The following is a 27,322-nucleotide window of genomic DNA, read 5'->3' as shown; positions in this document are numbered from 1 at the left end:
TTATGACCTCCATGATTTTATCTATTAACACAGCTGCAAGCATGATCAAGCTCCAGTTGAGTACATCACCAGGTCCAAGCTAGAGTCCAATACGAACACTGCAATTTTATGTATGAGTGATGATTGTAATGCTTGTTGCCTTTTTATCATTCCACACAAACTGAAATTCTGGAAACCACAAAAAAATTTTTTTTAGAATATAGTTTTTATTTATAATTTATAATTGGCAGATACAAAAAACTCTTGAACTGTATCCAAAATGTGCAATAAATCACTGTTGATTTTTTTCAAAAAGAAAAAAAAAAAAAAAAATACAAAAAGACCATCTACTTTGGAAAGTTGACAGTTGACAACCAATGTAAACTGGAGTGAACTGGTAATTCTACAGAGGGTTTTACTAATCGCTACTAATGCTCTTTTAACTGACTACACAGTTGTTAACAAATTGCAAATCTGCTTTGCTCTCCCAAGATGATAACCAAAGTCATTATGTGTACATACATCTAAAATTGGTGACATTCTATTTCCCCATTGTTAAATACAAGAAAGGCAATCATATCCATAAGCAGCACAAATGTGTATAACACATTAAAATGAAATAAAGAGTCTTCAAATTGTACCAAGATGTTCATGTGAGAGAAGGTAAACAAACGGGGAAGGGAAGGGAGGGGCATTTCCAAACATAATGCTGTAAACAATCACCTTCACTCACCGAGATGCACCAAAAAAAAAAAAAAAAAAATGTTGGAGCTTGTTAAGTGCTTAACAGCTGTTATCAATTCAAAATGCTTCAGCAGTCTGAACAAGCATCAACCTCTGGAATCACACAATGAAGGCAATAATGCTTAATAATAAACAATAAAGTATTTAGAAAAGTCACAGCAGCAACACCATATGAAACTGGTTCCTGCTTGTCAAAATGTGATGACAAATTGCAAATTAAAATGGAAATACAATTAAAAGAACATTGTATTAAAAAAAGACTAACATTTTACTTTCACATTTCAACACATACACCCAAAAAGAAAGAGTAAAATCAAATTTACATCCACATTCTTGCCATGATCCCATTCCTTGACAGCCCATGAGCATAAGCAGAGGCTTTGATATGATGCTGGTGCCTTACCCTTTATATCCCACAGATATGACAAAAACAAAACAATCTTGATTTCATCTAAACAGTTATATGAGCAGATAAGGACAAATGTGTGACTTTATTTCTTTCTTTTTTTCTTTTTTTTTTTTTAAATCCGCCATCTGAAGGACAACTATAGGTAGGAGAGGATCCAAGCATGTCAATGGAGAATATTCAAGTGCAAAAAAACGGTTCAATGTTTTTATGATTCTCATGCTTTCTGAAAACTGGTCTGCAGGCAGATAAAATGGATACCTCAAACAAGCGTACATTCCTTTTGTACAGCCCCATCCCCCAGATGGCAAATGTCACAAAAAAAAACAACTCACTAAAAGGATTCTAAAAGAAAAATACATTTCTTGTACACAAAATGTCCAGCCAATGTTTGTGACAGAAAAAAAACATCCCTCTACACAGCCAAACACAACCTAGACCCTTCATTCCTATACAACTCAAAGCTTTTAAAATGCTAAGACTTTAAACATGCAACACCAGTCAAAGTTCCTATCTAATTTCTGCTGTGCTAGATTCATGGTAACAGACACCAACATTTCCAGCTAACTAAAAACTAGAACTATGCGCTAACGACCTACCAAAGTTGTCCGAGAGACCATTTCCAAATACTTTTAAGGACACTGATGTCAAAAAAGATGCTCATTCATAATGTGAAAACACAATTCCCTGTCAAAGTATCCATATAAAGCACTTGCGTAGCATACTGTGTGCTCTTCCCTTTACTCTGGTACGAACAGCCCAGTAGAGAGACAATCTGTGGGGTGGTGGAGCTCTGTAGGGACGATGGCAAAAATTTATGCTTTTTTTTTTTTGTTATTTAAAAAAAAAAAAAAAAAAGTCCCTCAAACCCATATGACATTAATGATGCCATGCAGCTGTGATGGAACTTTTGTTGTATGCTGAAACCTTGGCATCACTCCAAGATGGCAAGGAGGACTTAACCTCTGGCTTTCCCAAATCCTTTTACCTAAGCTCACACCACCACTCATTTTTGTGATTCCTTTGATCTGGGTCCAGCTCTTTGCTGACATCAAGAGACTAAGAAACAGCCATACCTACATACAGATTCAGGTCAATTGACTGGTGGTCCGTTTAAGTTGTAGTGTAATTGAGGGTAATTTTCTTTACATATAAACTGCCTAAGTTAAATGCAATTGTGCATTAAACAACCATTTACTCAGAGTTGCACTTAAACAACACAGCCAAAATCTTTAGCATTTTACTGTGTGACATCTTCTCTCATTTAGATCAAGTCAAGTGCCCTTAATGGACAGTCTTAAAGCCTTTACTACATGCGGATACAAGCATTACAGATAGTGACAAAGTTGTTAGGCCTGAGCTGCAGTGCAGTTTTTGTAACATTCCTAATGCAGAAAGATTTACTTTAATGTTAACTTATTTTCAAAAAGGTCTATACATCAACTTAATGCTGTTTCTACAAACAGCACGACATGAAAATCCAGCATTATCAGTACCTTTAGGCTTGCGTATTATACAATGGCTACATGCAGCCATACAATTTAAAGCTTCTTCTCTGACCAAACTGTTTAAAACCTCTGACAGACTGGTGAATTTTGGACAGCTTTTGCTACAAAATGTTAATACCATGGACCTGGGTCACCCTTGTGACTCTGAAACAGATTTTATCAAGTTTTACAAGATTCTTTTAATATAGTGTTTTGGTGAGTGTTACAACTTTTAAGCGAAATCCAGATCTGTGTCTGAGGATACTGTATGAAAAAAAAACTGCATCCACTGAATAGATAGTTAAGTTTGAAAATAATCTGGTTACAACATGAATGCAGTTTCCGGTGAAAATGAGGTTTTTCTTCAGTTTGACATGAAAATCACAGGTTGGCTTGCTATTTGACTAATGACATAGTATGCATTTTAAACAGGTTGAGAGAGGTGGTAATGGCACATAATCTGACAAGCAATAAAATGCAAAAGATGATCAAAATTGGTCAGTCTGCAAAGAGCTAAAAGGGGAACTCCACCGATTTTACACATTAAACTCTGTTTACAGGTAACAGGGGCTAGTACTGCATATGTGAAAGAAAGTAGCTCCAGGGGGAGCTGCACAAAGTTTGATGAATTTTGCTTCAAGTGATGTCACTTGTTGTCCTCACTCTGAAGACTACAAATTTGAAAAATTAAAAAAATAAAATATAGGTGTGCGGAATTCGAAAAAAAAGCATAGCACACCCGAGTCTCCAACAGAACTGTCAGTGGTCGAGTTGGATTGTGAGGAATGTAGGCACCAGGTTATGAGAAGGAGGAAGAATGTGTGGAGGGAAAAAAAAAAAAAAAAAAAAAAAAAAAAGGTTTCTGGTTCTGTGGCACTGATTTTAAACCTTGTTTTATAGGGGTGCAATGCAAAATCAGTGGAGTACTCTTTTAAAATGGACAAATCTAATTTTAGCAATGCTATTTAATTCTTTAAATCATCTTCGAAATGTACAATTTAGTGGAAAATTAAATGAATTCTCAAGTTCACCAATACCAGCTAATGTGAAATTTGGAATGAAAATGTATTTTTTCACAGGCCCAATGAAGATTTAAAACCTGCTCTTCTTGCACAGCTGGATATTACACTTTACCATACATTTCAATGCATGCCTTATGTCTGCACTTTATGTATGCAACTAAGATAACTTGACTGTACACCTCTTCTATATTTTTTGCAATAGATTATCTGTTGGCCTTTGTCTCTGCAAACAGAGCCTCCTAAAACCAGCTTAAAACCCCAGAACAGTGGAATGGAGGACTAAACAGTGACGGAGTCACCTGGACACAAATCAAGAGCCACCAGAACCAATCATCTCAAAACTATGGTTGTCTGTAAACCTTGTTTAAATCTCTTAACTGAACACAAAAGTGCAAATTGCTACCACTGTCCTGTCTGTGTCCTCAGTAGTGCTTCTCCTGCAGGTAATCTTTCATCTTGTTAGGTAAGGGCAGTTTCTGAATTAGGTCTATCCTTGTGTATTGTCTAATGACAAAGCGACAAAGGTACTGCAGGGAACGCACTTGCATAAACCGAGATACTGGGTTGGTTAGTCTGACAGGGTAGGTTGCAGACCCTGGTAAGCGAGACCTGGAATAGCAAAAAGCTCCATTCTCTGAGTCTTTGATAGAGTGTTCGATTAAGTCAACAATGGACGTGTGTCCCTCCACATCAGGCTGCTCATAGAAGCTGAAGCGTCCATTGGAGTGTTCAATGCGGGTGTGGAGAGTTTTGCCCTGTGACCTGAAACTCAGGCTGAGCAGGTACCTGTCATCTGAGCTGTCTCTGACCAGGAATGAACCATCAGCTAAGTTGACCAGCTTTTCCTCTGCCTCCCAGCGTGTAATTGGGCCCCAGTACCAGCCCTGTCTCGCCAGCTTCTTCAGCTCCTCTGTTAGGCTGGTCACGACCATGGGCCCACTGCTCTGGACTGAGTCATAAACCCGACTGACTCCAGGAGCAGAATTTGGGTCAAAGTTGAGATGGTGTCTTACCCTCTCAGCTACCTGGCTGTCTGAAGAGCTGAACCCCGAAAAAGTCCTGGGAATATGTCCATTACTCATCATGGGCGGCAGGAGAGGAGAGAGGGGAGGTGGGACCTCTACTCTTGAGCTTTGGAGCATCACACCAGCAGAACCGATGAGAAGACCATTAACTGAGGTTTCCATGAAAAGATCTGGTGGCATCCCACTTACTAGTTCATGTTCCTCCTGTCCCTGGTCTGTGTGGAGGGACCCATTGTCTGCCTCAGCCACCACCTCCATAGGAGAGGAGCTGTCCAGGCAGAAGGAGTGGGACCCTTCCGGGTACATTCCCTCATCTAAAGGCATTGTGTACTGGATGTAGTCCTGGGGCGTCAACCCCAGCACCACAGGCACATCATTTTCATCGATATTTAGATGCAGCTCGCCGTTTTGTGGCTGCTGGAGATTCTTTAATGATTCAGCTTGGTCCTGAAAGAGCCCTTCCATCTGGAAATCATGAAATTCTTTCCTGACACCATTTAAATTGGGACTAGGGCTAGGAGAGTGAACCATGGCTTTGACTTTTACCTCCATTTTGATACACGCCTCATCAGAGTTGACTGACCGCAGAGGCCATGGTGAGGGGCTATAATGGTGACTTCGTAGTGATGCAGATCTTAGAGGTCTCTGGGCTTTCACCTCATTGAAGCTAATGGGCACAGAAGAGGATGAGAAGGTGTCTTCATCGTCCACTGAGCCTATGGCAGAGGAGCCACCTTTCACCTTTGCCTTCTGCTTGGCAGACAGCCTTCTCTTTAGTGATCCCATCAGGCTCTCACTCTTGGACCGGCCCTTATTCTGGCCACTTTTGTCCTCTTCCCCACCAAGATCACAGCCTGAAAGGTCTTTGGTGTAGCAGCCCCCAAAAAGTGACTCCTCCTTAGAAAACTCTGTGGTCACTGAGGGCTGCGGGAGCATGACAAAGTCCCCCTCCTCCTTGCCCTTTATGCTGAGGGACTTGCGGATGGTCTTAAGGCTTATCTTCTTCATTCTGAAAGGCCCTCCAAAGTGGGGGCATGGGATGGCTCTCCTTGTATCCTGATGAAAGTACTATCCACAGTATCCTCCCATCAGGCCACACAAAACAAGTCATGCATACAGTGGAGCCACCGAACCCTGCAGAAAGAAAAACAAACAAAACAGAATATTTTGAGTTTTTCACAAATCATGTTCATAACAAAAACGACCTATGCCCATTAACAACATAACGCAAACTACAGAGCTTATCACACAGAACAGAAGTAATGACAACAGATCTATTAATTTCAGTCTGTTGGTTTTCAGACAGTGGCAGCGATTCTGAGGTTAAGTGCTAACCATCAGCTTTAATATGGAAGTTTTTACACTCATGGGTGAACAGGCTAGGAATATCAGCTGCTTTTATACACAATCTATATACCCACATTTGTAGAAAAAAATAAAATGCATGAGACAAATGACATACTAAATAAAGTCATCATATTTGAGATTTGGTTGCAATTCATTACTAACTTTTTATCAAGTCTATGACCCATAAACATAGTGGTGTAACTGAACGGAGTTGATCCGTATGGATCGCCCCTCACGGTTCAGCACACATGTGAACCGCAGATTACTTGCAAAATTCAATGTCTCATTGGAGACAAAGTAAACAAACTGCTGTAGCTACAAGTCATGGACAGACGGCGAGTCACTAACAGGGATTTTGAAGAGTAAGAACCAAACCAGCATATAACAGGTCCAAAGTGACATTTGTAGATATGTTTACATGCTGTTTAGCTATCAAGCTGCTAACCAATGTTAGCAGTGCACTTTTCCCCAGTGAATGTATGTTTGGTGGCTTGTTCAACAAGCTAAGCTGCAGGACAAGACATGTGTTCATGTTTGTATGTTATCAAGTTTTGATAATGTGGAGACAGGCTATTTTTTCATTCACTACCATATTTAAAGGAAGAAGGTATCATGTCTCATATTGCACTTTAACTTAACAATTGAATATTGAATATTTTATATAGTTTAAGATTTTATTTAAAACACTGGACATCTTGAATGTTGTTTTCATTTAAGATCATGGGCAAAAGTTCCTTGCTTTAAGTGTTTTAGAGAATAAATGAAAATCAAAGTTATATTTGTCCCCCCCCCTTTTTTTTTTTACTGATCCGAAAAATGATCTGATCTGTGACTCAAAATCATGATACAATCTGAACTATGAGTTTTGTAAACACCAAGCATCTGTGCATGTTTATGTACAGATGTTTGGTGTTTTCCCTGCCAGGCATATGCAACTTCCACTATTTGTTCCTAAAAACTCTCTGGTTGCTTAGCATGTATGTTTAGGATTACTGCCCTGCTGCATTGTTCATTATGATGTATTAAAAAAAAGCTGCAATTCCTACATTGCTCATGCAACATAGATGTGAAAACCCTCACACTACAGCACTTTAACTTCAGTCATTATATCATGTCAAATTTGATGTGCTTATCTACAAAATCAAACAGCATAAAATGTGTCATTGCTTAAATACACAGTGACCATACTGAGGAGTGACAGTCATGATTTTATGAAATTAATATCAATCAATGTCTTTTCATCTGACAGAAGAAGAAAAAAAACTATGACAGCTCTGCAAAAGCCAGACTTAACATGTATCTAGAGACATGTGCCACTTAAGGCACCCAAATAAAGCAGCTTGATAAATCAAGACAGCTGCAATCTGATTACTCACCATTATGTGCAGGAAAATGGTGACTCAGTTGGATGGGTCAAGTTCCACTTCCACCACCTTTCATTTGATACTATGAAAAACAAAAAGGCAGCTCATTATAAAAGTTCTATTCTTCTGATTGAATGTTACATATGTATTTACGGTGGAAAAAAATCCTTAACATGTAACTATATCATCAGTTAGGATAACTTATCTGTAACAGCAACGTTAGCAAGGTTTGTCCTGACCTGGCAAGGCCTAACATTACGCACACACAACGCCATGCCTTTAGCTAAGCTACGTGTGTTAGCTTAAGGCTTTAGTGTCGAAATTCTGAAACAGTGCTTCAACGATTCACTTAGTATGGTTTAGATATAAAGAGCATAAAACACAAAGCACCGTTATTCAATATAGCCTGCCAACCTAACAGATGTTAGCTTGCTAGTAGGCTAAGTGATTTGCTAGCATATTTGCTTTCAAAGCAAATTCGTCATATATAAACATTCATCAAATATGCACATTTAGAAGTCTCTTACCCGGTCACTTCTGCTCCTCTTACTGGGTGAAACAACCCAGTGGTGTTGGCATTTGTTTTGTACAAGACGTTCATGAAAGGTTCGCTCCTTGACGATTGTTGGCTAATGTTAGCTTTACTAACGTTACCTAAGCCAATCAGCTAGCTGTCGAAAACATACAACGTTACCTTCCCTTTAGTCGCCTCCTGCGTCCAAACAAAAGAGTAAAGCGTTTATGTGGCCGGATTGTATACTTCTCTAAACGTGCGGTTATACATTGCGACTAGAATGACACAATAAGGTGGCACCTTTCTGTCTAGGTTGGCTAACACTTAGTAGCTCACGGCCTCTTCCTTTCTTCCTTTGTTGCCTGTTGAATTGTGGGAGCAGATTCAGACCCACAGCAGCTCCATCAAGTTTCTACATCCCAGAGCCAGAGCCCCTGTGCAACCGTGACACCTACACATCATCTGCATATTTTCATTAAATCAAGAAATCACTAAATAAAATTCTGTGCAACCGTGACACCTACACATCATCTACATATTTTCATTAAATCAAGAAATCAATAAATAAAAAATGTATATTTTAACATAGCAAGTATGTAAAATGATTTGACCTGCTCAGCAAATTAATGACTGGTAGAAAAAAAGGAAAAAAATCGTAATATAGACATTGGAATGTTTTGTGCCATTGCAAATAACAAAAATGTGGCATATTTTTACATGTTAATTAATAATATCCATTGCAGACATGAGTGATAGGATTTTCCCCCATTTAATAAAAGGAACAATTGGTGTGGCGTAAAATGTTTGAGATGGGGACTCAAAGCACAAAACGTCTGGGCAGGGAAATGTATAACTAACACTTGCCCCTTCTTAAATAACCCACCACTTAAAAAAGACCGAACAAGGGAATTTGCTGGAATAGGGACTGGTTGCTGCAGAAAGTTACCTATTCACCTCACTCATTACAGCAGAGACATGAATCCTTGTGCAACATGAAATTATTAACTATAGTCTCTGAAATAAATTTGAATTTATTTGTACAAATGATTATTTTTGTTAAGGTGCTGCTGCACTCCCTCAGACTGTGTTTTTAAATGCATGAGCCATGTTACTTGGACAACTGCAGCACAGGAAGATTTAGTGAGATTATAAATTTTAGTGAAATTTTTATTCAAAACCGCTAATATGTAGATCAGTCTTTTATAGACAGTCTTTATTGTATCATGAAGAGAAATGTGACATTGAAACATTTCTCACAACTCATTGATTTCAAATATTCTTTGTTTTGTTCAACCACATTCTGCTCAGTCTAACTATGATTGCACTGGCAGGAGGAGTGTGTGTAACCAGCTGTATATGAAGACACTCAGTTAAAAATATGTCACAATTAACTTTTCTTTTATGTGTGGTTTAGGTTATAAAAAAATTAGTATGCTTGTGGGATAACACTCTTTTACTATGGCGTCCTGACTCACAACTTGATCAGTTTGGAGTGAAAAATCTTTCTCTCAGTGCAATAATCAGGATTCCATTTTCCACTACAGATAGTTACTGTACTGAAATATCAACCACTACTCTTTTTTTCCCCCTAATGTTGGCTGTGCTTAGCCGTTATGCATAGAGGTCTCTCTAATTTGTATTCAAGACTCTCCAAGTATTTTCAAGTATTTGATATAGCAACTAAAACTTGAACTCTGAAATGATACATTGGTTGCCTAATTAGTGTCAGTATTGTTTTAAAGTAAATTGTGTTTACCACTGCCAGGCTAATTTGGTTCATATGCTGAACATTACATTGTTTTTTCCACACTGTCAAGTGTATGGCAGTCCTTCCCCAACCTGCTTAGGGCAACTGTGTGTAGACAGGCTCTATGCAAAGACTCTAATTACCAGGCCCTATTAGGGTTGATCTGGCTGCCTTCTCTTGATGTGTTGGCACAGGAGGGGAGGGTGGTGGTGGTGGTGGGGGTGTGGGGGGGAAGAGGAGTGGCAGCTCTTAGATATAGCACCAAGGACACTGGAAAGCAAGGATGCAATGTTTCTACATGCTAAATTAGACCTGACAAACAAACTTTTAGTCTGGTTGATATTTGTTGCCAGACAGTAAAAACAAGTAAATATTCAGCTGCGGGCACACCCCAGTCTGATTCTCACGACAGGATAAACATATCAAAAGTTAGCTTACTAATAGCAGTCTGTTTAGTTTTTATGTAAATTAAATCTTGCTGTAATAGTTTGATTGGAATTAAGCATCTGCATGATGTTGCCTGACACTGCAGTGCAAAACATATGAGAGCCTCCAGAGCACCTCTCTCTCTCTCTCTCTCTCTCTCTCTCTCTTTCTCTAAAAATCAATATTTCCAAAAGAATTTGGATGTATGTATAAGCATGACTCAAAACATTGAATCTCAAGTCAATGTGGAACATTGTACACATGAGGTATAGGCCACACTGTTTAATGAGATACCTATACATGTGGGGAAGCTCCCTGTGTTTCATCTTAATTTCAAATGAATGCTGTATCAGCCATAAATTATTTGCTCAATATGTCTGCGCTTGCTTCAGTTTGACTCAGTCGTTTGACTTGACTCCCTTTGTCGATCGGGGATTGTCGGGGGCCCCTCAGTGCCTACCCTCATATCCTCACCACTTGCAGTGGAGCGGAAGACGGGTACAGCAGGCATGTCAAACAGTGACAGGGCCAGTGGGACCACTTGGGTTTTGTTTCAGGGATGAATGTGGAATAACATAGGAAGGGTTTGCCTCAAAATACAGTCTGAGCATTTATGGTGAGAATAATGCCCACACCTCTGCCTCCTTGTTTTGGTGCCTCACTGATTTCAGCAGATTTCTGTTTTGCAATATTTAAAATTCAATGAGTGACCCATGGCTAAACCTGTCCTTCTTATCCCCTTTTCCCTCCTTAGATGGCTTTAATTACTGTTGCACCAACTGTGTCCACATACAATGTAATGACTCAGCTACAGAGACTTGATCTCAGGCCAGTTGGCTGCATGGTTAACACAATGAATGCATTGTCTATGCACGCATATGTTCTTTGGGTCTGTTAAAACGTCACCCTTGATTTCACATTATTAATTCTGGTAGTAGCTCCTTGTATTTTGTTGCCATATGGGGTGCTGAATTTTGGAAAATTACAATAATGATATGATTAATTAGCTGATTTAACCTTGCTTTATGCATGAAAAGCTATATAGGTCACAACCAATGCTATTGCATATGCGACAGCTCTTGCAAAGCGTTTGATAATAGACTTACATGTTTATGTTACATCTGCATCCTCACATTTCTATTTCTATTTCTATGAAGTCCTATGCAGATACAGCAATATGTTATGATTTTGCTCTACTGTATGTTTGAGGCTTGTCTTTTAAAAACTCTATTTTTATTACTACCTTTATTGCTAGATACAATATTTAGTCTCTGCTTTAGTCTGCTACATGATGGTTTATGATCGGCTTTAACCAAGATGAGAGTCCAGAGACAGAGATGCTTCCACCAGACTGAGGAGAGTAAATCTGGCTTCAAAGTATTTAAATTGGCATGGTTTCCTCTCAGAGATCAGGCTTACATTCATGAACAGCCTGAGGTGGTTTCTGGCATATGAGTAATTTAGCCTGATGTAAAACGACTGACAGATTTTGCGTATAATTTACAATGTTAAAACTCATTAAATTGCATTTGAAAACTCGGGCAATTAAAAGGTTAGTGTACAAAACACAAAGTAGGCCTTCAAGCCAAATACGTACTTATATAGCTTGGAGTGACAAAAATGTTTAAGAGGAATATGACTGAAGGGATGACTGCAGTTTTTAGGACATGAGGTAATATTATACAAAACACATCTGGTGGCAAAGCATCGTCTGATGGACAAACATACAGGTGTGAATGACATACACCTTATCCCATGTTTTCATTTATTTAAAGTGAAGTTTTGCTTCCTGTCTGCAGCCGGTGCTAACAAATGATTCAAGACATACAGTGCTTGTCAAACAGAAATGATGTGATCTACTGTTTGGAGCAGACTCAGCTAATATTGAGAACTCCTAGTCTGACCCATGGCAATGTATTTTTCAGTGAGTAAAGAAGACCTCTTCAGATGTTCAGATGTAGGAGCTCTCCCTCACAAGAGGGGCTGTTGTCTGAACTGAAATGTAGGGTGTCAGAAAGAGGCTGCAATGTATTCTCATTGTACATCTGTGGAATGTCAAAAACATTCATAAAACTCAGTCCTGTACACTCTATCAGAGGTTGGGAGGACTGGAATAAATCTTTTAACCTCTTCAGGTCAAAATGGACCCTTTGACAGGTTCATCAGTATGGTTTTTGTGCAGAGAAGCTGTGTTCCAACTCACAAAACTATTTCAAACACTGGTCTAAATGCAAAGGTTTCCAAAGAAAACGTCACACATAATTACAGGGACACATGGATAAGATGATTTTCTATTTTGTGGAATGGTACAGCCATAAAAAACAGCACCCAGTATTTGAATATTTGGCTCTGTGCAGTAAACATGATATATGAAGCTCTGGAACAAGTGCATACAGTATGTGATAGAAATGACTGTGAATAAAATACTGAGTTAACTTTGAAGCTACTTGAGGGGGAGTTGGGGGAGGAAAATTGGATAAATGTACCTACACAGTATGTGTGCTATAAGACCCACATAAAACACATTATGAAAGCAAAAATTGTCATTTTCCTTCTACAGCTCAAACAGTTTAAGAATCTGTGTGACATTAGAACATACAGTATGCGGCCAAATTAATTATGGGCTTAAATCCCTCCAGAATTCTCACATGCTGTGTGATTATATTATTATCTTATCAAATTATCATTTGCTAGGTTTGTTAATTATCACCCTGTCGGTTGATCATATCCACATCACATCTCAAGTGTGAGATCACGTGCAATTGGATTAACTTACACACAGAGTATGAAAAGAATTTATGCCTACACTCGTGTGGAGAGGCAGTGCACATCAACTTTGATTTTTGAGGACATCAGTGTTTGAGAAGATTAATTTAATGACAGGATAATGTGGCTGCTGTCAAAACTTCACTCAATATGTCAGCAATGCAAAAGCCGTCAATAATTTTGAAGGCATGCCTTGAAACACTGATTTTCCCAGCAAGAAAAATCACTTCAGTGTGTTTACATAACATTTCAAAAGATTAGGTGAGATAGATATGCCACAAATCAGTATTTGTCAACCTCTTATATCAATCACATCGCTTTTGGCTAGTTTTCTAACCGCTGTTCATATTTGTCCATGCAGTTTTCTGGCATGTGTTTGACAGTTATTTTGTTTTACCTATGCAGCTTCAATTTGGGCACAGATGATTTGTGGTCAATTTGGACCTTTATTGTTGCATGTCTGTTGTTCAGATCCCTGTAAAATGCTGCAGTATTTATAATTAAAATTAAAGCCCCCCTCCACTCAAAAATTATTTTTTCTTCTTGTTACTTCACTTGAGTATTTGAGCTTTACTGTGCAGAGTTAGAAGGCTGTTTTCACATTTGTCTGCTGAAGGAGGAAAGTTCTGAGTTTAAGGGGTGTATCTAATGAGCAGGATTTGTGACATCACAACTAGTTGGGAGACAGACGTGGTCCAGTATGCAGCTTACACAAGTGTGGTGCAGAAATGTGAAACCTCCAGTACATATACACAGAGAATGGACTTTTAAGTGAACTAGGAGACTTCTTGTGTCAATCAGTTAATTGTTTTTTAATGAGGGGGGGGAGTAGATGTCATTTTAAGAATTTCAATAGATAATTTAACTTTTTAAGGTGGAAAAACATATTATACACAAATTATTATTCAAAGTAGAGTGTTTTATATACATCTTAAAACATATCTGGAGGGGATCTTTATGTATACAGCTGTAGCTGTTGTGTACCTTTCAGTTTCTCCTACACAGTTGAGGCTCCTGAACGCACCCTGGTCCTCTACAGGAAGTGTAGTGACGCTGGCGCGTTTGTTGAAAACAGACCCGGGCAGACGTTGTTGACATGACACTGGCAGACAACCCCTCACTAAACTGACAAACCTGTACCGTTTCTGAAGCCTTTTCAACCTGGTTTATACACAGAGAGACGCAACATACACTGGACATGGAGTTATCTCCACTTATAAAGAAAATAGGTAGGCAAATGTAGTTTTGAATGCTGACTTTACCTGAACTTACTATGACAAAACCCACTCACTTAACGCTACCTAATTTTAGCCACTTGCATGCTAGCTAACGATAACAAATCTCTTCAGGTTGCCTGTACTTTTATCTGCAGCTGTTTTTACGTTACGTAAAACGTATCCTAGTATACAGAATTTATTTCATCGCTAAAGTTAGCGAAGAAATCCAAGTCAGTAAGACTTCCCTAAACAGTTGATTAGCTAAAAACTCAACTTCGCTAATGTACGTTAATGTGTCTTCTCAACTGAATACTTTCTAAAATCAACTATAGGCCACTCTTTGGTGGAGATACGAGTCCGAGCATTGAAGAGCATCATCTGTAAGCTGGACCATTCCCTGATTTCCGTGTCTGACATTGTCCAAGAGAGGATGCTGTTTGTGTATCTCCTGGAGTGGTTCAATTTCCCCGAGGTGCCAATGAAGGAGGAGGCTCTTGAGTTGCTCTCAACTTTATCAAAGGTATCTTACATTTTAAATATCTTACTAGAAGATTGATGTGAAGGACAGTGGCTAGAGGTTTATTGTTTATTTTAGGAGCTGATCCTATAGAAAAAGAAAATGATATACAGTAAATGTATTTTACCTTGACTTGAGCCTGTATCTTTTAAAAGCTTATCAGACAATCAATCAAAGACTCAATCAAAGGATTTAGATGCAATATTAGCAGAGGCATGGATGTAGGGAGGTTTGCTTGGTTACATTTTGATAGCAACAGAACCATGTTAAGTACTTTTAAACTGCTACACCGAACATGACACTGTAATTTTTTGTGTAAATTAATAGTTTTCATTTTATGACTATTTACTTTTTGTCTTCAAAGCATCCCAGTGCAGCACAGATGCTGAGAGACGTTGGGGCGGTGGACTTCCTCACCCAACTGTCTCCTAATGTGGAACCCAGACTGCGAGCTGTCATCGATGGTACCCTGGACCAGCTGTTCCAGCTACCTGAGCTACTCCCTAGTCATACGATGGTCTACTCACACAGACAGCGTACTACATCTCCAACAGGTGTTGCAACTTAAACCGAATATTTTGTGTTTACAGTTTGTCGCCTACAAAATAGAGCTCAACAACAAATGTGGTGTCTCTGTTGTAGTGCCTACAGTTGTTCCACCTGAAGAACATTTTCCTAAAATGGGGTATTTCTACAAGAGCATACCAAGCCCTGCAGATTTGCCTCCTCAGAAAATAGCAGGTACTTTTAATGCATTATTTCAGATTTCCTGGTATGTTGGGTTTCAGTTTTTTTTATTGCCTCGACTTCATCTAAAAGTTGTGCATCATATTTTTTCAGTTAATTCCTCACTATTTTACATCTTTTATCTTCCTGTGTTGTACAGTGCATGAGTCTGTGCGATGCTTGAAGTTTTCTGTGTTTCCGTGGCTTACTTTGACAAACACAGACAGACACATACTGTCATCCAATGAGAGGTGAGAGACAATTTATGTATTTGCCTATTGTTATATGCCTAATTAAAATGCTATATAAAATTAACACGTTTATGAATTAATTCAGTTCATATTTTATCAAAGAACAAGTACACAAACTAAGAATCTGCCAAAGAATGCAATGCCAACTTTTTGGTACTTGACAGTGCCCAAGCTTGAAAAATAAAGTATAGTGTAGATTTATTTAGTAGTAGGCTTTTTTTATTATGGATTTAGGCTTTAGTCATATTCATGGTAATGTGTAGTGATGTTTATTGTGTATTAAGCATGTTTGTGTTCTCAAATTCTTTTGAAACAGTTCCTTAAGGAGCAGCAACCCCAACTTAGTGCGGACCACATGCGAACTTCTGTGTGATGTCATTATGCAGGACTTCCCTGCGGAGATCTTCCTGCAGAGGCCCAGTATTGTAAAGGTACTATTACATTTCTGTGTTCATAAGAAGATTTGCCCTGGGTGAATAAAGCGCTGACCATAGTATTGTTAATATGGATACCTAAATATTTATCTGGCTGGTTTATCTTAAAGATATGAGCAGAGGGAAATCAAAAACTGCATCAGATAGAAAGTGTGCTGTTGGTCATAGGTTTGATCTCACACTGTAACAAGTCATGTTGGAATGAGTGCCATCTCCTTATCATTTTTAATTTAATTTGAATGCCTTCTTTGAATGTTTCAGGGCTCTTTCACACCTTTAGGTCGGTGTCCTTTGACCAGACCAAGGATAAAAAAATATACATTGTTGCCTTTTAGTTTTGGTCTGGTTTGTTCTGACTTATTACAAAGAAACTGCTTCAGAAGCTGAAAATATTAAGTTATACAGACTGACAGGTAACTTATTTATTACTATTTATCATATTCATCAAGGCTACATGGACCCAAGTGAGGTACTTAAATGCCCCTTATGTGTATATTTATGTTCTCTGGTGTCACAAAGAGGTGTACATACATACATATACATGTCATGAGTAATGAAAAGCAGATAAACAACCAAGAAGAGGTGTCTTTTACATTAATATTACAAGGGGATGATGTTGCGGATGTTGCTATATATCACACTCTAATTGACATGGAGTAGGATACATGCACAACAACACACTGCAATTTTAACAGCTTTTGATTGTGTGATTGATCAAGATAAATCCCTGCACTCGTGCTGAAATGCATATGAGTTACCATGGTTACCAAATTATTTGCATAAAATTGCTCTTATTATAAGATTGCCTCCTTAGCAGTTCATGACCAGCACATGGATTTAATAGCCTAGATATTTAGCTTTTGAATGCATACTAAAGGTCACAGAGTATCTATAATCACAAAATCCTGTGGTTGGTCCGTTTGCTTTCAGACCACAAACAAAATGCACCAGAGTCCGCTTGGAAGCAAAGAGAGACCTGCCTTGGTCTGGTTGTTTAGTCCACACCACAGTTTGATTGACAGCTCTCACACCAGCCCAAATGTGAACCAAGCTGGTTAGGTGTGACAGCACACTTAATGTCAACTGCAAGGGTGTACTCAACAGAAATATGTGGAGAAAAACTAATAGCGTCTGCACCATGGCCTTGTTTTGTACTAAAGCATAATAAAAGATGTCAGTGGCATCATTTTTACTTTGTGCGTTTTGTTTGTCTAAACTCAGGCAGCCCTCAGGTACAATTCTCTACAAAGACGCACAAATCTTTGTATTTGATGGAAAATTTGCATTCTCTTGTCTTGTAAATGGTGGCTCGTTGCTGAGTGCACCTTTTCACCCCAAAATCTTCCAACCCTGGATACAATATGGATATCCAAAGAGGCAAAATTAAAGAGGTCAGAAGCCGTGATAATTCTGGTTCCTGGCCAGCTGTTGTTCAGGATACTAGTAGTCTTGTTCAATGACTTTGATCAGATGAAGCATATTGGTTTGAGTGGTTAGTGCGACCGTCCCACAATGGAATTTATGGGATGGCCACCGTAGCCACTGTCAAAATAATAACCTGTCAAATAGTGTCCTTGAACAAAACGCCAATTTATAATTCTGTGTCCCTGATCTCATAGGAGGTTGTGGAGGCCTCTGGAGGCTTACTTTGCTTGAGCAGGTACTAGATTGCTGTGAGGATATAGTTTGGTCGTGATGTACCTCTTGCAGGGTGTGAAAGTCCTTGGTGGAACATTTTCTTTCTTTCCTCTAAGGCCTTCAAGGATATCAGATTCAGTAAAATTTGTTGCAGTTGTCCACTGGTTTTAGAACTGTCCTCATCCTGGTCTTGCCACAGTGCTTCTGTCAAGTTAGCATGTACACTGAATTCGTATGGGCCCAGCTGATACACAGTCTCAGTTATAACCCCAAAGTCTACCCCCTTTTTTTGAGGAAGTGGGCTGCACTTTGTGATGTATATACCAGTATCCTCTTAGCACTCAAGTGCATCTGCTGTCTGAGCCCTTCATTTCATTGGCACAGACAGAGTGTTGCAGGGGACATTATTTTTGCCCTGATGAGCCACTGTGAACATTAGTATTTTGATAATAAAGCGGTGCATTATATTACATTAGTCTCAGGGCAGTATTAACATACTGTCACCCAGCAGTGTCATCATCAAAAAGAAATCATTATGGGAGAGTACTTTTCTTCTTGTGGCTTCACTTGCCCCTCCTTTGCATTACTAGAGCTATTAAGCCAAATTAAAAGACTTTGATTTAGAGACATGACATCATTAGCTACAGAGGGCAGGGAATTTGAACTTGGAACAAATTGCTGCTTCAATAATTCAATTCCATTTGCCCTTTTTATTTACTGAACTTTATTACGACTTTTCTATCACTGTCTGAACTTAGGCCATGTTTTTAAACAGTAATGGTACATTGTTTGTCTCAGCTTGGGCTCTTTTTCTTTCCTTTCATAAACAAATAAAGCCAAAGAACCCTAAATACTCACAAAATTACAATAATATTTTCTCATTATTGATATGTCTTGTCTGTACAAACCTTTTAATAACCCAGTGTAAAATTACTCCTTTAATATCTTCTTCTGTTTTCAGAACCTTCTGTCCTTGTTGAAGCTGGGTTCAGGTAAAGGTGAGGCAAGCTACCTCCACATGCAGGCTCTCTCCTGCCTGCGGCAGCTTTGTGTTGTGCTAAGGAGGAGACTGCGCTTTCATCAAGATCCAAGCTTCTACTCTACAAAGCAAGGTAGTGCACCTCACAAGTTAGCCTGATGTACAGATGTGTTTACAGGCATTTTAAATGCTGATATTTGGGGTTTTAGCTGGTGATAAAGTGTTTTTCATCCTTATTCTGTTAATTTATGTATGTTCCTTAATTTAGAAAGTACCTCGTTTAACACATTATGTGGTTGTAAAGAGGCAATTTAAAATTTTTCAAGTATAGACTAAAAATCTGAACTATGTTTTTATTCTCTGTCTCTAATCTCGTCTCTGTTTCATCATAAAGACTCAATGTGCAACATGTGTGTAAGTATGTGCCTTTTTCCTCTTTTTGTGGCTGTGTGTAGATCCAGTTTCCCAGAACTCGTCCTTTTCTTACTCCCAAGAGGTTCGGGGGACCCAGCGTTCTCAGGCCTCCTCCCCAGGAGCAGAGTGCTCTCCCCGGCCCTCTGTAGTGGGACGCACGGGCCAGAGAGCCAGGGGAGATGGCCAAGATGGAGATGCAGCTTCCAACAGGTGTGTCTAGACAACATGAATGTGTACCTGTGCATTTTAAATTAAGTCTAAATGAGATTACAGATGAAAAGGACTGCATCACTGTCATGTCATCTGATACTGCTGTCTTGGTATTGTCTGTCTGGAGTCTCTAATCTTCTGGCTTGTAGAAAGAACGTTTTGATTTGAGTCAGCATTGTAGTCAATTCTGCTCATCATACATTACATCAACAAGAGAGTCTTATACTTTTGGTAATTTGTGCACAGTAAGATTTTATGTGGCTTTGATGATGACAAAATTGCCAGTGACACTAGCAAACTGCACAAGAAGATAAAACGACGTGAGAAAGACTGGAGGATTTTATTCTTCCTGTTGAATTTGAATAACACCGAGAGCCCCCTAGCGTCTGGTCTGTAGTGTTTATAAGTCAGCACTGACTCCCATGATGGCATATTCAGTTTTTATGATCCATCCCTATACACCTCATACGTCACTCCTCGTGTTTGAGCGGTCCAAGCACAGATCATGAATTTTCAGTTGTCTTCCTTTCTCGTCTGTGATTCATCCAGTGGCAGCTCGCACCAAGGTGGAGCAGCAGTCCAGCCCCAGTCACCTGCAGATGTGGCCCATTTGGATCTCCCTGACTTGGGTGTAGAGGATGTCCCGGCGCTACAGTTACAGCAGCTCACTTTGGCTCAATTCACTGTTGCCACCATGGAGAATGCCATACCACTGCTTAAGACAGGTAGGAGTCATTGTAACATTAAAAAGAAAAAAATCAATTATCATTGTCTGTTTCTCTTTCTCCTCTCCTGCTGTTTTAGATTGAATAAAGATGAGATGTTGCAAAAATCCCCACACCTATTTCATTACATTAACTGTCCAAATATTCTACCAGGTATTTGATCTTCAAAAAGTCTCCCCTGCTCTTGCTCTCTGTTTCTGTCTTGTTTCTCAGAGGGTTCGCATGTGTTCCATCGTGTTCTGGAGTTGCTGTGCGACGCCGTCCTCCTGCTTGGGGACAGTGTTTGTGAGCTGGTCTGGGATGATCGCAGCCTGGTGGGGATGGAGCTGGCAAGTCAAAACACAACTCATGACAGCCTCTTATGTAGATGAATGGATACACTTCACTGAAAGGGGGAACTGGGTTGGCCACCAGACAATTTGCCACAGACACACAGGCATACGGTACTCAACTGTCAAGGAGAACTGTAGGCATGTGATTGAGCTGAATTAATTATATAAGGTTACAAAGGCTTTCTGCCTTTCACATATACATACATACATTTCATCTCTTCCCCTGGGTTTATCTAAGCACAGAACTGTTGAGTTAGTAAATGTCTTCATTTATTATGTGTATAAAGTCCACACAATGGATTGTGTTAAACTGGTGTTTTTTTTACCATGCAGAATCATTTGTTATCCTCCCTGACTGTTTAAAGAGTGTGTTCCTCTGCAGGGGGACTTATACACTTGTCAAGCCCAGGCCCCTCTGGCCCTCTGCTGTTTAATACATGCCCTGAGCCTTGCAGCCCGAGAACTGTTTTGTCATCTTTATGTGGAGAGCAGCTTTTGTGTGCCAGACCTCTAGGTTTTTCCTATGGGAATGGGCCAAACTGTTTATGCCAGCCAAGCAATGCACAGGGCATCTACTGCCCCCTGCTGGTATATATCTTCTATTGTTCAATTTCTCCTCCCAAAACAAAGTGGCTGAGAATAGATTGCTCCAATTTATTCATACTGAGATAGGGTGGATCTGTATCTCATCCCAAAATAACCCTGAAATCTGATTACATTCAATTCCTAACCCCTGGAACAAACAATTTTTCTCTTGGCTCCCTTCCAGTTAACTGTGCGTCGGTGTGTGTCTGTGTACGTGAACATGCACGTGATGTGAGAACGTGTGCGTGCATCGGTGTGTTTGTGAAGAAAGTGTGCTTTTGTCTACATTTATGTCTGTGTGTATTTTAGAAGGAGAAGCTGCAAGCCTGCATGGAACTATTAGGGGATATCCTGAGCTACCATCAGAGCGATTCAGCAGACAGTCCCCACAGTTCTCAAGTTCACCACAGAATTGCCTACACAGCCACTGCCATATTTACCATTAAACTTCTACAAACTATCCTCCCTCCTGAGAAGGTGTGTGTGTGTGTGTGCTCGTGTAACCAAATCACATTACTATATTGATTATTTTCTGTTATTACTGTATTACAACTCCAAAAACAATAGAAATTGAAACCTCTTAACCTCACACAGGCTAGTGACTGTCTCCCAGAGAACACCGCAACTGCTATTTTCCACTTATGCCTGGACACGTCATTGGGAAGTTTATTACCCAGCATGCAAGAGACAGCAGTGGCCTACTTGGAGCAGGTAAACTCAGACAGCCATGACCTCTACAGGAGGGTGACCCGCGCTACCCTCTGGATGGAATCCACTTGCAGCTTCCTCAAGGAAGCACAAGCTGAGGTATGAACTACATGTCACATAATTACAGTAAGCTGATGCACAGGTAGCTCTGCACTCTGCAGAGAGATGTTAGTTATCTTTTACAGACATACAATCCAGTCTGATTGTATGTAACTGTCGCTACTGGTGGCCCTCAGTAAAATATGTTTACCCTGTCACCCAGACTGGCATTTCATCAGTTCATTTATTTTTTCATCTAGGGAGAAAAGAACTGGTTGGAATTACTGGAGCTGGCAGACCAAGCAATAGATGGCCTCCCGTTTCACCAACACTTACCCATCGTCAAGGAATGTGTTCACATCTGCTCTTACCTGTAAGATACAAATATATAGATAGTACTGTACATACATACATGGTAATTCATCACTTGTTCTGCTGCATTGAAATATTAAGTATAGTTTACATCCTTGTTTCCGTCATTAGGTGGAAGTTTGATCAGCCCAGTCCGCTCCTCCAAACAGAGAGTCAAAAACTCCTCCTCAAGCTGCTGTCCCATCCTTTACTGCCTGTCAAGACGGAAACATACACATGCACGTTAGACCTGGTCAAGGTCAGAGCAAGCCATCTTATACAGGCAGTCAGTGTTTAAATGAGAGTACAAGTTCATGGCTAAAATGTACCGGGGCCTTAATGTGGGTCTGTTTGGCAGGGCACCCGTATGTAAATTAGTAGGATGAAGATAGATGAAGCACAGTTCTTTGGCAGTATGCTATAAAAAAAAAAAACCCCACTTGACATTTGAAATCAGACATCCTTTCATTTTACCAACCACTGTCTAGAGAACATGGCTACATTTAAAGTGAATTGGGACTCTTATACGCGAGCACAAATGAGAGGATAGCGATAATTTATGACGTGCTTTGGTGTGATTACATACACCCCTAGGACTGCCTTGGCATCCAGAATGTGTCACGACAAGAACCAGGAGCCTGCAGTGGAGTCAACTTCCTTCTACACCACAGGGTGCTCTATGAAATAAGTGCTTTTGGCCTCCAGGATTCTGCAGAAAAGGTGGGCAAACACTTGTTTACCTCTTTTACTTAAATTAGCACCAATACGACTTAAAGATCTTTGAAGCAAGGTCATTTATGTGAAGTCAGTTTGGCCAGTCTGTCAAGGATTTCTTTAAAGCATTTGAATATTACTTTAAGGCCATAGTAAAGCAGTATTATGCAGTATTAAACATATTAAAGTCTCTCACTTACACTACCTGCTATCTAATGTTTTATTAGCAGGGCTTTATGTGAATTCAGCAGTTTACCTGTGATCTATAGGTGAACGCTGCTGCCAAGGATATCCTGCTATTTCTGCTCAAGGGACGATTGATGATGACAGCATCAACCTGGGACAGATTCAATGAGGCACTTTACCCGGTCATCCCCGTATTACAGGTGTTGTTCTCTCTGAAAATGGTGCATTGTATTTGTACTGCAGAACTCATAAAACGGCATCATGTTTGGAACTTATTATATTTTATTTATGGAGCTGGGGGAAGTGTTGTATGTTCTTTATAATCAAAACAACTATGATCAGAAGTGCAAGTTTAGCGCTCTTGGACCACAATTGAGCTGCCAGTGAGAAAAATTTTGTTATTCTCTCATTTACATATTCTGTTATATTGTTTCCTTTTTGGGTTGAAAAAAACAAGCTTTTATTAATTGTTCAGTTTCAGGCAACAGAAAGCCGGGAAATTCTTCATGAATATACATGAGATTTTGACTAGGCTGTCAAGTGTGATTCAATTCAAGGAGGCCATTCAGAGATGGGCCCACCATGTCAACAAGAGACGAAATGAAACCACCCGTAATCAAAGTGATGCATATTTTATTTACTGTTGTGCTGCTTAGCTGGAATTCCCCATTGTTTGCTGCATTGTCTGCCAAGGCAGTCTGAGAATTGTGTTTGTATATATGTGTGTGTGTGTTTGTGTGTGTGTGGCAGGGTTACACCGGCACCGAGGAGTCACTGGGAAACTGTGTCCTGCTGATAAGTGACATGTCGGACATGTCAAGAGACAACGTGTTTCCAAGCACAGCCAAGCTAAAAGCAGCTCTCCGACTCCTTTTCACTAAACAGCCCACGTGAGTCTGGGCTCTTGCTCTTTTGTCAGTGTTTGTATTTGTGTCTCTCTGTTTGTGTCTTATGTGTGTGCGCATATCAGATGCGTGTGTTTGTGTATATGTCTCTGATGGTACGTTTCATCTCTGTCTTTTGCTTATGTAAAGTTGTTTGATGAGTCGGTTGGTAAAGTAGACAAACTGCTGAGAGTCTGAATATTTTTGCTCCACAACATTTGTGATGGACATACTATCGCTGTCTGTTGCTGTCAGGTGATGTGCTCATCAAGTCATCTAAACGGTCTGTGAGGTCTGTGTAAAACGGCCATTCTGTCCCAGACTATGAATATTGATAGAGATGGAAATTAACATCAGACACTGGCCCGGAGATGAGCTCTGGTAAATTTTGGCAACAGCTAATAGATTTGTCCGCCCCGCCAGACACTTTTTTGACAACCAGTCGTCAGTTAGATGTAGTGTTTAAAAAATTATGAAAGGCGAGTACATTTTTGCATCCTTTAGCTGTTTGTATCATGTTTTAAATGAAGATGAAAGGCTTGGGTTGACACTAAATAAAGTTGATTGATGTAGTTGCTTTAAATGTGTGTTTAGAGGAGAGGATAATTCTCTACTGTGATTTTTCTACTAAATGTTGCCTAAATTTTGTTCATAATAAACAGTGTGAGAATAGCAGCAGTGCAACAAATCCTGCCTCACCTAACCAGTGATGATGGAGTCAACATAGCCAGACCAGACCTGGACCAAACCGTGATCTCCTCACTCCCCAATCTCTACTGCCTCAGAAACCCTTTAGACATCACACTTGACACCAGCAACAAGTCCGTCCTCAAGGTATAAATCTACATACACAGACACAACAGTACATTCAGATTCAGTTTAGCACAGGAAGAAGTAATAGAAATGATAAAAATGACATCACGCAGCACACAAAATACCTAATCATATGAAGTGCTCTTCTGTGTCATATTCTGTCATCTCTGTCTTGAGTGTGTGCGCATATTTATGTGTTTAATGGTGACTAGGTGGAGTCTGTGGAGAAGCTGTTTTGTATCCTGTCCTCAGACACTGTTGACATCTCCCTGAGAAGATCGGCTGCCGAGCAATTGTCTGTTGTTCTTCAAGGTGAGGTATCTGTAAAACCTAGTAATGGTAATGTAGAGTATTTCTTAGAAACTCATCTATTGTATTATTTTAATAGGATGGATTTGGCAGGCTGTTACTTTTAAAACACCCTCCTTGTCTACCTCTGCATTTCTCTCTATATGGCTTGAGTCCTCACACTGACTGGTTAAACTTCGGGCCTCCTCTTACTCCTATATTTTTAAATTGGTTGCACAAAATGTCCTTTCTGTTTTTGACAGTTGTACTCCACTAGTACCTGCAATCTTGTATGTAGCAGAGTGTAGTGCTAACAATTCACGTCCCTCTAATAGTTGATCTTGAGCTAGATATTCTATGATGCAGTAGAGTGGCTTTGAAAGGGATTTGAAATGCCTGATCAGAATTCTGGATGAAATTTTATCCACTTGATAAAATTAAAAAAAAAACAAGTTTTGTTTATCTGATGAGTGAGAGCCCTCCCCTTGTGAAAACTACAATTTGCAGCTAGTGCAGTAGAGTGTGTGCACTCCCACCACCATATGTTTTAGCCAAGCAGGAAAAGCAAATGGTTGAAGATTATGCAAATGTTTATTGTCAGTATATTGAATTGTTCTCTTACCTCCCCGCAGACACAACAATGCACCCGGTGCTGAAGAATCTTGGAATTACAGACAAAGTCATTTCTTTCATTATTGAGAGTGTAAACGGCAACAAGGTAAAAACAAACCCGTTTTGGCAAATCGATAAATAGATGTGTACTGTAGGAATTGCTGTCGAAGCCAAATAAAACAAAAGCAAATCAAAAATGTGCTCCTGCATGTGCTCGCGCTTGTGTGGATGTCCTCATTTGTCTGTACTGTACGCATCTGAGTACATGTGTTGCCAGCGGATGTGGAGGATACCCACTGAGGCATGCATGATGGAAGGATGAAATGGTCTATATTAATAGTGTCAGACAGGCCCTGGTCAGCAGTGATTTTTGCCCTCTAGTTACTGCAGTCTGCTGATCATTTCCAGGCCTTGAATCAGAAGCTGCTAACAGGGTTAATCATCCAGCATGTCTGGCTACATCGAGGTGGAGGAACAGGGCCACAGAGAATGACTTGTCTCAGCTAACAAGTGTATGTGTGTAAGAGGAATTCCTGCAGGTTGTATTTGTCCTGAACCCTTCATTGCCTGCAACCAGCGCAATCACTACATTTGGATTCAGCTGAAATGGAGTGACAGTAGAGAGATCGTGTGTATGTGTATGTGAGAGACACGGAGCAGGAGGAGACAGAAATACTATGTGTGTTTGTGTTTTCCCTGCAATTAAACAGCAAGTGCGCGTGTTGCTATTCTCCCCAGAGCTCGGATTGCCTGCTGGAGCCTTGCGTATGTATCCTGAGGAAGCTGGTGTATGCTGATCCATCTCTGAGGCGCAGCCTGGCACAGCGCAACCTCCTGCTCCTCACGCTGCTCAGGGGTACATTCACAAGCCATCTCATTAAGTAACAACTATAGACGTTATGTTGTGTAGCTCGGGGGCACGTCCTCAAAAAAAAGACAACAAGTCAGCCATTGATGCATAGCTTTTAACCATGTTGTCACACTGTAGAATAGCATATTAGTATGATGCAACTTGTTGCTATGGAGCTCAACACCAGCACATTGTTTAGAGCTTTGTCCGCAATGCTGTATTTGGTATGATATACAGCAACAAAAAAAAATTGCTGCAAGATTTTTAGGTTAATTCACAATTACTTGTTTTAAATTAGGATAGAATACATTTAAATTATAACATGTTAATTGTGACTACCTGTATATTTATTATGTTATTGCACTTTTGAACAGAACATGCATTTTTTTGTATGCAAAAATATATATGCTGGATTTTTAAACATTACAAATATAACGTTTTTACAACTTATTTTAAAGCACTCAGCAGTTGCATTAAGACCTGAGAAACTAAATATCTGAGCTGTCATATTGAAAACAAACCCAGTAGTGGGATGACAGTCTCTCAGTGGGGGATACCCGACTGCAATTATAGACTGAGCCGTTCAGTGTTTGTCACTGTGACAGAACTTCTAATTTTTTGAATGTATTCATGAAATAGACTGATTAAGTTTTGGGTGTGGTCATTATGTAAATTGTTTGTGTTTTCATTATAGCATCCTTGATATTGAAGGAGAACAAAGGCAATGGAAGTGAGATTGCTGTCCTGATGAGTTTACTGCTATTTGATGAAATTGCCAGCATTGAAATATGGTGAGTTTCTTAACATGCCTCTTATATCAATGTGTGCATCCATTCACTACTTTGATATTACTACTCAATTTTTGTGTCATATCAGGTCGGACAAATCCAACACAGATGTGACACTCGCAACATTCTCCTTACCACTGACAGTAATACGCAGGTAAACTGATCTGTAAAGTCAAAAGTTAACATTCTCTTAAAGGTCTTTTCCTCATTAACAGCACTTTGCACACATAATTT

The 27,322-nt window shown here is 39.7% G+C and overlaps 2 protein-coding genes across 3 annotated transcripts in view; one reads left to right on the top strand and one right to left on the bottom strand.

Annotated features, from left to right (window-relative positions):
• Positions 1–289: 289 nt before the first annotated feature.
• LOC121888455 (suppressor of cytokine signaling 6) lies at positions 290–8,318 on the bottom strand. The gene is made up of 3 exons (XM_042399960.1): positions 7,902–8,318; positions 7,387–7,456; positions 290–5,797 (listed from the first exon to the last, which is right to left on the bottom strand). The coding sequence occupies exon 3, from the start codon at positions 5,669–5,671 to the stop codon at positions 4,061–4,063; it is 1,611 nt and encodes a 536-aa protein (XP_042255894.1). The 5' UTR covers positions 5,672–5,797; positions 7,387–7,456; positions 7,902–8,318; the 3' UTR covers positions 290–4,060.
• Positions 8,319–13,899: 5,581 nt separating this feature from the next.
• The window catches only part of rttn (rotatin), a 32,464-nt gene continuing 19,041 nt past the window's right edge, over positions 13,900–27,322 (top strand). Inside the window, exons 1-23 of one of the 2 annotated variants that reach the window (XM_042399235.1) lie at positions 13,900–14,056; positions 14,377–14,564; positions 14,926–15,115; positions 15,204–15,302; positions 15,448–15,538; positions 15,855–15,969; positions 18,572–18,722; positions 19,045–19,213; positions 19,769–19,938; positions 20,152–20,267; positions 21,165–21,332; positions 21,450–21,662; positions 21,863–21,975; positions 22,086–22,212; positions 22,548–22,673; positions 22,937–23,053; positions 23,604–23,743; positions 24,400–24,571; positions 24,763–24,862; positions 25,471–25,556; positions 26,189–26,306; positions 26,995–27,091; positions 27,177–27,242. In XM_042399235.1, coding sequence (XP_042255169.1) covers positions 14,026–14,056; positions 14,377–14,564; positions 14,926–15,115; positions 15,204–15,302; positions 15,448–15,538; positions 15,855–15,969; positions 18,572–18,722; positions 19,045–19,213; positions 19,769–19,938; positions 20,152–20,267; positions 21,165–21,332; positions 21,450–21,662; positions 21,863–21,975; positions 22,086–22,212; positions 22,548–22,673; positions 22,937–23,053; positions 23,604–23,743; positions 24,400–24,571; positions 24,763–24,862; positions 25,471–25,556; positions 26,189–26,306; positions 26,995–27,091; positions 27,177–27,242 — 2,963 coding nt within the window. In that variant the 5' untranslated portion in view covers positions 13,900–14,025. Of the gene's footprint in view, positions 14,057–14,376; positions 14,565–14,925; positions 15,116–15,203; positions 15,303–15,447; positions 15,539–15,854; positions 15,970–18,571; positions 18,723–19,044; positions 19,214–19,762; positions 19,939–20,151; positions 20,268–21,164; positions 21,333–21,449; positions 21,663–21,862; positions 21,976–22,085; positions 22,213–22,547; positions 22,674–22,936; positions 23,054–23,603; positions 23,744–24,399; positions 24,572–24,762; positions 24,863–25,470; positions 25,557–26,188; positions 26,307–26,994; positions 27,092–27,176; positions 27,243–27,322 lie in introns of both variants that reach the window. The other variant, XM_042399234.1, reaches the window with a different exon arrangement.

Source organism: Thunnus maccoyii, chromosome 21, assembly GCF_910596095.1.
Source record: "Thunnus maccoyii chromosome 21, fThuMac1.1, whole genome shotgun sequence".
Lineage (NCBI taxonomy): Eukaryota > Metazoa > Chordata > Actinopteri > Scombriformes > Scombridae > Thunnus > Thunnus maccoyii.
Note: the sequence above shows the minus strand (reverse complement) of the source record. Positions and strands in the feature narration are given on the sequence as shown.

Bases quoted from the DNA above. Each gene is read 5' to 3' on its own strand.
- LOC121888455 (XM_042399960.1), bottom strand. From the start codon at position 5,671: ATGAAGAAGATAAGCCTTAAGACCATCCGCAAGTCCCTCAGCATAAAG.